Source organism: Hakea prostrata, chromosome 9 (genome assembly GCF_041222555.1).
Source record: "Hakea prostrata isolate BN-2017 chromosome 9, UWA_Hpros_2, whole genome shotgun sequence".
Lineage (NCBI taxonomy): Eukaryota > Viridiplantae > Streptophyta > Magnoliopsida > Proteales > Proteaceae > Hakea > Hakea prostrata.
Genome location: NC_142608.1, coordinates 38,031,512 through 38,043,675, shown reverse-complemented (window position 1 = coordinate 38,043,675; position 12,164 = coordinate 38,031,512). Strand labels below are relative to the sequence as shown.

At 38.0% G+C, this 12,164-nt stretch overlaps 1 protein-coding gene across 1 annotated transcript; it reads right to left on the bottom strand.

Annotated features, from left to right (window-relative positions):
- Positions 1-520: 520 nt before the first annotated feature.
- On the bottom strand, positions 521-1,431 carry LOC149005200 (ATP synthase subunit b', chloroplastic-like). Its single transcript, XM_089135641.1, has one exon. It carries the CDS (start codon positions 1,324-1,326, stop codon positions 658-660), a length of 669 nt encoding a protein of 222 aa, XP_088991767.1. The 5' UTR covers positions 1,327-1,431; the 3' UTR covers positions 521-657.
- Between the last annotated feature and the right edge of the window lie 10,733 nt (positions 1,432-12,164).

Genomic DNA, 12,164 nt, shown 5'->3' with positions numbered 1-12,164 from the left:
AGACTTACCTTCTTACGAATCTTCCCTCGCTTTTATACTAGTTTTCCCGCTTATAACACTTTTTCAATTATAGCCATCGGATCATCGCTCCTCTTTGGACGTCGCTGATCATCCTTCCTTTATCTCTCAATCGAACCCGGCTAAGATTGGTTTGACCGGTATAAACCGGCAGTGGGTATTTTAGTCACAACACCTTGATATGGACACAATGCCCCAGGGAAAATATCAACAATAGGCATTTGGTAGTAGGCTTTCAGTTTGCTACTTCCATTACATTCTTAGGGAGATTAACATCACGGTTGATTCGCTGGCTAGAATGGCCTTAAGAACACCAAACTACTTGGGCGTTTGAACCCAGAGAATCTTAGAATTTGCTTCTTCTGCTTACTCGATTGATTATCTTAAATTCAAGTTTAGATTCCAACTATCCATTTACTACTTCTAGACATTAAGATCTTCACTTAAAACTCAATGATGAAGTTTTTTGTCACTTGGGTTTCACTTAAATTGGCTTCGAAAATGAATTCCAATCCTCAATTCCATATATTTCCATTGAGAAGTAAAGATGATTATGAGAAAATATTAAGAGTTTCAAACTCCAATTCTACAAATTTCTTAGAACTAAACAGAGTAATAATACACAAATTCTGGAAGAATTTAATTTGGTGAGACTGGGAGAACCTTCTTAACGATCTCGTCACTCAGAGCAGCAATCTGAGAATCAAGAGCCTGAATGGTCTCTTCTTTCTGCTTCTCCAAATTAGCAAGTGCTTCTGCAAGCTCTGCTTCAACCTTCTTCCTCCCCTCAGCCAATTTTTGCTCCACCTCAAGCGTAGTCTCCTTCTTCATCTGGTTCAGGGCCGCCGATATCTCCGCCCTTGCTGCCTTCATCACCGCCGCAGCTTGCTCCTCCAATTGCTTAATCTCTTCCGTGTTGTCCTTCACGCTGTTCAGCTTCTCCTTAATCGATGCATCCCTTCCATCCATGAATTTACCTAATGGAGTGAAATAGATCTTGTCAAGTGCTACCATAAGTAACAAGAATTCGATCATTATCGTTGGTAATGTCAAGTTGAAATCGAAAAGCGCTGCTTTCTCCATCTCGACGGCCATCGATGGAGGAGCCATTGCAAGAACTGCAGCAGCAATTGCAGCAGAAGATTTCAGGGAAGAAGCAAGAATCTGATTTGGGGTTTTGATTTTGAGGGGAAGTGAGATTTGTGGGAGTTGGAATTTAGGTTTGGATGTGGAGCCGCAGGTGATGGTTGAGATTGGAAGCGAAGATGTGATTAGGGTTTTGGAGGAAGCCATTATCATGTTGGCCATGGCAAACCTTCGAAGCTGTGGTGAGTTTCTTTTCGTTTCTCAAATCCGTTATCTGACTCCCTGTGCTTCGTTTTTGGTTACATTTTATTTCTATTTCTTCTCAATTTTCTTGTTTTCTGTCTTGACAGTGAAGGAAGAGGGGGAAAGGTCAGAATCTGAAAATCCTTATCTCATTCCATTCCACACCACACAAATTGGTGAGGTTACTATTGTACCGGTCCAACCACAGAGGATGGTTTGGTTCATTGAGTGATTTTAAAAAGTAATTAAATTTTATAAGTTAGAGGTCTTGGGTAGACCCGTAAATAGATTGGATTTGGCTTGGATATACCAATATCCGAATCCAAATCCGATTAGAAAAACCGTTATTTGAATCCGAATCTAATAGAAATTTAGAAAAGACATCCGAATTCGAATCCGAAACTTTGTTGGATATCGATAATAATCCGATTCGATAAACTATCCGACCATTGATTGGTGATTGTCATTTTTTTAATTTTTGTCTTCCGATTTTCAATGTCAGATTACCAACTACCGGTTTCCGAATCAGATTATTAGCCTCTTTTTTAGAGATAAAACATTTAATACTTTATTCTAACCGGATAATTTCCAATTTCATATTATCCATTTATCGATTACCGGTTTTCGAATCCGATTATTGTCCATTTTCAGAGAAAAAAATGTTGAATCCTTTACTCTATCAGAATAAATTTTTATCCAAATATTACCCAATCCGACAAGCAATTATCTGAATCCGAATCCGAATCCAGTTGCTTAACGGACGGATATAGATATTTTCCGGTAAAAAAAAATTCCGGAAACAAATATCCTTAATGAATACGAATGCAAATTCAGAGGCAGATTTTAGTTATCCATTTACAGGTCTAGTCTTTTGCAAATTCTGATAGGGAAGAGGGCTGTCCTTTCCTCAGATTTTTATTTGCAATAGCTACAGCCGGCCGTTAGATTCTTGCATAGTTGCACGTACACAAAAATAGATTTGGCAATTGTGAGAAGAAATACGAAATTACACATTTAAATAGGAATTTTTGTTTCTACATTCAAAGGTTTAATATATTTTAATTTTGTAAAATGAAGTCCTTGAGTCTATTGATTCAATTCTCAAATTTCCCAAACCCTAGTGTTGGTGCTAAAATTGCCGATAGCCTTGAACCGCCACCTTCGCACCGAACTCCTCAGATCTAGACTGATCTGGTTGATTTGATTCCTTTGTGAGTCTCTCGTTCACTGGAAAATGAAACACACCAGTTAGAAATGGAGCAAATAACACCTAGGTACAAATAACTCTTCGGTGAGGGTAGGGGGAATATTACAAATATAGGTGCCGCTGGATGGATGCTAACCCAGGACATCCCCGTGGGAAGTTGGGCTTTGTAACCGCTTTACTAATCCACCATTTGCGACTCGATTTGTTTCTTGCAAATAAAGGTATGGAACTATGACTAGTGAATGCCAAAATCCTGTTGCTTTCTTTATGGGAGAGCAAAATGCTCCTATATTGGCTAGAAATTTCACTGGGAAGTGTTTACTTTCTTCTGATTTTGTGGGTTTAAAATGTGATTTGTTGTATGATAAAGTTGCTTGACATTTAGTGAAAGATTTTTTTTTTTGGGTAAGACAGACATTTAGTGAAAGATTTAGAGTCTGCATCTCTAAGTCTCTGTACTGGGTTTGTAGAGTTTCTTGTTGAGCTTTTTGTGCTTGAACAGAGGGAGTCTTACACAGCAAACTCTTAATATTGCAGAGAGAAGGCAGAAAGGGCTGATTGGGAGACAAAGGAAGTATCCATTCATGGAAAGGAATTGCCTCAAATAAAAGTTCGCTTCTCTCACACTTCACCAATATACATTTGGTCCATAGGTGAGTCTTCCTCTTAAACATGTGGGATAGAGATGTGAGGGTAACACAGATCTATATCAGTCAAGGTAGATGATCCAAATTCATCTCATCTTGGGTAAACCTCTTTCCACACTTTTCACCCTTCACAACTCCTGGGCCTATGAGCCCCTAGTCCATGTGATTGGGTCTGACAAAAATAAAATCAAACAAGAATTCGATTTTCTTTTCAATTTTCTATATACTTGTTAAAAAAAATCTTTTGCTTTTGTGCGGTTGTTTGGTTGCTACCAACAAATAGAATCTCTTCCTCATGGTAATATTTAGGGTTTAGAGAGAATGGGAATTGCCTACTAATAGGCTCCATATGCATGTCTAGTGGGAGTAAAGGTGTCAATTTATATTGTGTTCCATTTATTGATTCCATGTCATATTGTACCAAATAAATATGGTAAAGTATCTTTATGACATAGTTAGACCATTTATTAAATGGTACAGTAATGGTAAACAAAATGATACAAATGAACCATACTGCACTAATACAATATTGAATATCAGAACCATTTTGTACTAATAAATATAGGTTATGACACACCTAACATGTGATATTCTATGTGAGGTAAATATACTTGATACAATACGAATACCATACCAAATATGGTTAAAGCAGTTAAAGACCCAACTTCCCTAGGGGAGGTATTGGGTTCGTAGGGTGAACCTCAGTTCCAAAAAAGAATATCAGTTCCATACCAAATTGACATCCATAGGTGGTGGGGAGTCACCAAAATCTAAGGGCATCCAACAATATGAGAACTTATGCCTCTAACTTCTAGAGGAGCAAGCCATAAGAATTATCTCTCAATCAACAAAATCTTGGATTAAAATCCTTTCCCCTCCACATCTCTCTGCATGGCAGTGCACCATCATAAGGTGACATGTGGATTATACTTATAAATAACTGAAATACATGGAGTTTTTGTGTTGGCGAAGTCAACGTTGTGTTTTGGTTTTTCAGCTCTCGTGATGGAGCGAGAAGCAATCAGGGATAGATTATATGTTGTATTTGAACTTTGTATTACTCAAGCTGTATTTTATTATGATTGCCTCTTAGCCATCAAGACCTTAAATGGCCAGGCCCATGATCTTGATTGGCCAAACCATGGCTTAGTCCAGGAAATTCAATGGTTGTTTGCATCCCTCCTTATGTATGTTTTCGTTATGTGAACAGGTATTGTAATAATTAAGTTGACTTCTTAGCTGTGGCGCAAAGACGTTCCAACTTAGTTGAGTCTAGTGGCTGTCACATCCACCCAGCCGGTACCCCATTTGGAATACCCGGGATGTGATCCACAGTCCAAGGATCAATGATCTGAAGTCCATGCCTCCCACATACATGGTAACACAATCATGAACAGTAATAATCAAGGGTAAAAACAGTTAATACTAAGTATCATGAATAAGATAAGATTAACTAAATCAGAGTGCGGAATATAGATAATAATAGAGTGTAATCAACATCATAAAGGGTGAGAAGGTGTGGTAGCCACCCTCTCAGAGCAGCAGAAAAGAAGTAAATCAAGTTAGTTACATATCCAAGTGTCACCAGAATAATCCAAAAACAAGTTAATTACAAGATCCAAGGTTCCACAAATACACCAGGGGAATGGGGCACTATGCTAGGGTTTCTTCTATACTAATGGTAGTCTCCTCAATAGTACGAATGAAGTAAACCCAATGCTGCCGCTCCCGCACAACTGTGGGGCTAACCCTGGTGCGGATAGTAATCCTCCTCGGCTCCAATATACGGATCCTCACCGACGCCACTACCCGGAGGGTAGTATGTGGAATCATAGTCCGCCTCATAGGAGGTGCCATCGTAATCTTCGGTACCTGGAATGTAATCTAAAACATTTGCACAAAAAGGAATGAGTTCGAAGAACTCAGCAAGGAAGTTATTCCATAATTAGAAATCATACACATTCAAAACATATAATAATGCAATGCGATATGGAACATATGATGCAGATATGAGCCTAACTCTATGAATGCTAGTCTCTAGGGTAGACATGCTTTAAGTCATAGCACCGTACTTCTCTGGGTTTTCAGTCACTCTCCCATTTCCATATCTTGGGAATGCCCGGGGAAGATCGGTAAAGTCATCAAAAAAAGCCGTGGTAAGGGGATCGGTCACCGCTCTCTCACATCACCATTTGGTCAAGAATCTTGGCGCATGTCACAAGACAGCCCTAGCCCAATGCAAGTCATCTACTCAGTCGGTCAAGTCAGATTCAGATACGTCCATTCCTCGCCCCCGGCGATCCTTTCGGGTATCCTTCACACTAGAGTCAGCGAAATCCCGGATTTCGGACTCATCAACCCTATTGGTCATCCATATATAGTAAACGGGAAGCTCTCACGTCCTCTCACGGATTGGTTACCGGTCTTGAGCGCCCGTGAGCCCAAGTCTATCCATATGCAACTCTACCAATAAATAGCCCCTTTCAGGTATTTGTAGCATGGTTTATGTCCCCTACCGGATTGGCTACCGACCTAGAGCGCCCATCCAACCATACACTACCACTGGTTGTTCGGTCTCAATGCCCTTCCGATTCGGGTCTGACACGACAAGGATGAACCTAGCCACACAACTAGACAATCCTATGTATGTCATCCAATAACTCGGGAGAGTGTCGATAGGCACCATCGGAGAACATCCCATACTATTCCCTCCGATGCCCAAGGACAGAAGTGTCAGTAGGACACCCCCCAATTCCCAAGTCATACGTAAGCAATCACACATCCAATCTCATCATTTCTCATGCATCCAATGCATATTCATAATAGTAATCAAATCATGATATTGAAACGAATCATTATAAACATAAGCAAATCAAAATGATAAAGTAGCACAACAAGAGTATAAAGATTTAAATGCTACTGTTCTAACACATATGTAACAGTCTCATAATGATTGAAAGGAAATTTAGGGATTTCATTCTTTAAATAAAGCACAGTTCAATATTTGATGACTTATATGTTTATGGATATAACCATCCTTACCTTGGATGAATTGATGATGAATTGAGAATACCAAGAATAGTCCAATAGAATTGTTAAGGCCCTAAACAAACATCAATAATAAGTTAGAAAAGAAGTCGGGAAGATCAGATGTCATTTGGGTCAAAAATGACCAAGGTTGCTGTCAGCAACAACTTTGGTCGATGGCCTTGGTCGATGGTATCGACCAAAAGGATCGACCAAAATTGTCTTCGAGACAGAATAGTGGATTTTGGGGATTTTGGTCCGAAATGAGTCTTCCGGTGTTCGGATCAATCTGAAACTTGGAGGCATACTTAACAATAGTAGTAGGACACTATAAATCAAGGAATTAACCCAATCCAATGGTCTAATTAAAAAGCCCCAATTTGAGCTATCAAGTTCAAGATAAAAAAAACATGACATGTTTTAAAATTTATTTTTTTTAATGATTAATGGAACACATTTATGTGTGAAATCTTAAGGCATAAAGCATGCATTTTATACACTTAGAATGGAGTTACCTTGGGTTTTATGTTGTTTTTGCAGATTTTAGGACTTTTCAAGACTTAAGCAAATATTTGGAGTTTTGGGCTTGAATCATGCTATTTCACACGTCAAGAAGTCCATTCAAATTCTCAAATGCGAAAATGGGCCTGATCTGGAGCATGATGGGCTAGAGATGTGTGATTACGGGCCAACTCCGAAATATTGAAGAGATAAAGAAGGCAAATTTGATCTACGGCTGAGATTTTAAATCAAATCTACAGAGATATTATTGAGAGAGTCCAGATGGAAAAGAGTCCTTGCATACCTCAATATCTTATTTTCTATTTGGGATTTGATTAAAGAAAGAAAAAGAGGAAAAAGAATTATATTCAGATAAGGATGAAGCAAAAATCCCGTTTTTGAATGCTTCTGTCCAGTTTCGATCAAACCCTTCATCGAACGGTCATCCGATGTCCGATCGTGCTGAATTTTGGAGGAGAGCTTCACGACTACTTAAACCTCAAATCCAACGGTGGGATTATGCATCTGATCTCTCTAAGTCGGCGCGATTAGTACGTCAAAACCCTAATTGGATGAGTCAGATAGAAACCCTGAGTTTTATTCAAATTCAGCCGTGCTTCATATCTCATGTAAACTCTATAAAAGGAGAGCCTACTCCATCAAAGGAGAACGTGTCTTAGAGCTTAGTAGAAGCATTCTTTCTTCTCTCTTTAGTTTATTAAGGTTTTCTCTAGTTTTCTTTGCTTGCAGTTGTGAGATTTTAAATTTCTAGATTCAATGTTTATATTTAATTTTTATGTAATGCAATTCAAGTTCAAGTTTCAAGTTCAAGTTTCAAGTTTTTAGATTCGTTTTTCTCTGGGTCTAGCAATTGCAGATTTAGATCATTCTAGATCTGGATCTGGTTGTTAGGGTTGGTTGAGATTCGAATCATTTGTTCAATTCGCAAGTAAGTAATTTTTCTTTATTAATCTTCTCTCCTCCCTCCATTCCCGCTTCTATCTACCCCTCTATATTCTTAATTTAGGATTTACTTTCAGCATTATCATTATTTATTGTTCTGCCTATTCATTCATAATCTCGGACCACATAACCGGAGCAAGCCTACAGCCGTGCCTCTCGCTTCGGTGACGGGTGGTGTTGCATCCGCATTTTAGTTATTTCCTTTTCCTTTTATTGCTTTGTTTATTGCTTTGTTATTTACTTTCTGTTGTTTACTTTCTGCCTATTCATTCATAATCTCGGACCACATAACCGGAGCAAGCCTACAGTCGTGCCTCTGCTTCTGGTGACGGGTGGTGTTGCATCTGCATTTTCCTGTCTTTTATTTATGCATTGATTGTGTTTAATTTATTGTTCGTTTCAATTCGATTGCATTAGATATATAGATTAGGATCGTTTACTTTAGTTAATTAGTTAACAAAAAAATTGAATCATTCCACTCTCGCATTACTATTAAGAAGTTCAAATTCTAAGTGGCATATCTCCCTGAGATCGACCCGTTAGCTACACGATACCGTGCGCTTGCGGTTACTTTTAAAATTCACAAACAAGTTTTTGGCGCCGTTGCCGGGGAGGTATTAGTCCACTTTGTTTTTCTCATTCTTAGGTAAATCGAAGTGATTTAAAAAAAAAAAAAAAAAAAAAAAAAAAAAAAAAATTCAAAGATATTACTCTTAACTTGAGTAGAAACAAAAACGTATAGTAGTCCCCACTCTACCGTAATCCCCAGGATTCGATTGTAGGTGGCTCCGAAGACTATACGGATTCCCTTGTTGTCAAACCTATAAGCGCTCACTATACGGCAACCTTACGACTTTGGAATCATTGTTTCAATCTTTAAGGTGGGAAATTCACTATTTTCCTTTTTGTTTTTGTTCTTTTATTCTTTAGTTAATTTATTTTTATAAAAATTAAAAAAAAAAATCCTTTCTTAGGGAGCCATTAATTGCATTAAGGAGTTAGTACATGTGTGTCTGGACTCGTGATTCTACAAATAGAATTGTCCGAGTGTCTAACTTGACCATGGAAGGTCTACCTCCACCACCTCCACCTAAGAGTCTTAGGGATAGATTTTATCCTACCCGATCCGCACAACCTTCTTGTATACGTTTACCCGAAGTGAGGGGTAATAATTTTGAGCTCAAATCTCATTATCTATCTATGTTACCCCAATTTCATGGGCTACCTGATCAAGATGCATATTTGTTCCTTAGAGAGTTTGAGGAGGTTTGTGTCCTTATGAAGGTACAACATCTCACTGATGATGCTGTAAGACTACGATTCATTACATTTGCATTAAAAGACCAAGCCAAAAAGTGGCTTTATAGCTTACCTAGGGATAGCATTATCACATGGGAACAATTTACTGTCTTATTCTTGAAGAAATTCTTTCCTTTCTCTAAGACGAACAAAATAAGAAATGATATTCTTCAATTTCGTCGTAAACCCAATGAGTCCTTTGCTAAGGTAATGGAGAGGTTTCAAAGCCTTCTCCAAGAATGCCCTCACCATGGTATAGAATTATGGCATTTATGCCAAATAATTTATGAGGGTATCGATTACCAAACAAAGCAACTTTTGGAATCAATGTGCCCCACAGATTTACATCATTCATCGATGATTCCGAAGCTTGGAATTTTCTTTTAGACCTAGCAGATAGAACTAGAGAATGGGAGTCAACCCAAGAGTCTGAAAGGACTAGTAGGGGATATTTTGTTGATAGCCAAGTTCATAAGGAAGTACAAATAGATAACATTTTGAAAAAGTTAGAGACTTTGGTAGTTAAAGCTGCACCACCAAGTCAAGCACATTTTATTGACAAATCTATTGCTATGTGTGCATGGTGTCAAGTCTCCTACACATGTAATTGAGGAATGTCCTAGCTATTCGGAGGCCAACATGAGAATGTCAACGCGATGTTTCCAAACCCATACAGTAACACGTACAATCCTGGGTGGAAGAATCATCCTAACTTTTCATGGTCTCAAGGGCAAAACCAAAATGGATTAAACAATTATTCCACACAAAATCAATTTGGTGCCCCTCAAAAGCAAAATGCCCAATTTTCTCATTATCCAAATGTCCAGCTCCCTCAAGCCCCAAATTTCCGTAATGCCAATTTAGCTAGACCTATCAATCCACCTATTGTGCCTCATATGCCTCACATTGCACAAAATCAATCATCACCTGGTTTCAACAGAGGTAACAATCCGTAGTTTTCTCGTCTCTCTTCCTTAGAGAAGAATATGGAAGTACTTTCCAAAGCACCTTCATGACTTCTATGCATAATATGGAAAAACAAATTTCCACTCTTGCAAGTGCTTTATCTGAGAGAGAAAAAGGTAAAATGCCTAGCCAACCTGAGTTAAATCCTAGGATTCAGATTCAACAAAGACCACAAAATCAAGTCAACCAAGTTGAATCCTCCCATTCTTCTTTAGCTTCAATTAATTCTGTGTCTGCATTGAGAAGTGGGAAAGGGTATTTAACAGGTGAGTCACATATTAATGAAAAGAGCAAGATTAGTGACCACTGTGATGAGGAGAATGTTCAAGTATCTCCTAATGAGGGTTTGTCTGAGAAACCCATAGAAGTTGAGGATGAGCCAGTTGCTTTAGCAAGTACCTAAGTTTGGAGAACCACTATCAGAAACTATGAGAAAAGAGCAAATTTCAAATGAGAGTCTTTATGTTCCTAAGGCCCCTTATCCTAGTCGTCTAGTTAATAAGAAGAAGACTGCAACTATGGAGAAAATTTTTGATGTCTTCAAAAAGATAGAAGTGAATATCCCTCTTTTGGATGTCATATCTCAGATCCCCGCCTATGCAAAAGTGTTGAAAGATTTATGCACTCATAAAAGAATCACTAGCATTCCCAAAAAGGCGTTCTTGGCAGGTAACATTAGTTCCATAATTACTCAACCTTTAGTAGCCAAATATAAGGATCCAGGGAGCCCCACCATAGCTTGTGTCATAGGCAATACACACATTGAACATGCTTTACTTGATCTTGGTGCAAGTGTGAATCTTTTGCCTTACCATGTTTATAAGCAACTAGGACTGGGAGAATTGAAAGCAACTAGAACTACTCTTCAGTTGGCAGATAGGTCAATTAAGATTCCTAAAGGGATGGTTGAAGATGTTTTACTGAAAGTGGGAGAATTTATTTTTCCAGTTGATTTCATTGTGCTAGATACTAAACCTTTTTCAATCAAGGATGAAATCCCAATAATTTTAGGAAGACCATTTTTGGCTACTAGTAATGCATTAATCAATTGTCGAAATGGCCTCTTACGATTATCTTTTGGAAATCAAACTCGTAGAGTTTAATATGTTCAGGATAGGGAAACAACCACAAATAGAAGAAGAGATCAATATGCTTGAGGAATCTTTTGATTTTCCTAATGATGTGATTACCAACTTTGAGATTGATTTTGATTCTAAATTTCAAGAATGTATGGATATGTTGGATGATGATAGTGAAACTTTCTTTTCCGAAGTTTTAAATTTTCACACACCTTTGGAGCCTATTAATCCTCTATCCATCTCCATCTCCATTCCCAAGCCCTCAATAATTGAACCCCCCAAGATAGAATTGAAAGAGTTGCCTTCTAATTTAAAGTATGCTTTCCTGAGACAAGATAATCATCTTCCTGTTATTGTTGTCTCTGATTTAACTTCTGACAAAGCAGAAGAGTTGATCACACTGTTGAATAATAATAGAGAAGCATTGGGTTGGTTTGTCACTCATATCAAAGGTCTAAGCTCTTCCATTGAACAATATCATATTCATCTTATGAAAGATGCAAAACCTTCTAGAGAACCTCAACGTATGATGATAATTTTTTTTAACATTGTGAATGTTTTTCTTGAGATCTTTAGAGATGATTTTTCGATTCACGGTTTTTCTTATTTGGAGTGCCTTCCCCATCATACATTGATATTGAAGATAAGACTAAAGCTTCCCATGATAAGCACATCTTGACTGAAAGGTATACCCCTCATTTGTCTTCTTTGTTTAGCATACATGCATTGAGGACATTGCATTACTTAAGTGTGGGGGGGTATAGCTTCGTTGTAGATTTTAACTTTGACTTTTGGTTAGTATACATATTCTTTCAATTGCTATGATGTGTGAAATGAGAGTGATTTTGGTACCCATTGTGAACACATAAAAACCCTGTTGAGAGGAAGGTAACTTGTATATATGTTGAGATGAGACTTTCCTTAGAAAAATAAAAGGCCCTTAACTTAAGGCGTCGAACCATCTATGAGTTTTGTGGGTCCTTATTTCTTTGGCTAGAAGTTGAGATCAATTTTGTGTAGGGCATGACAAAAGAAGAAAAAAGAAGAAGAAGAAAAAAAAAAAAAAAAAAAAGAGTAGAAAGTAAAAGTTGAATTCCTTGGAACTAGACAGGGCACTCCGACTCAAGA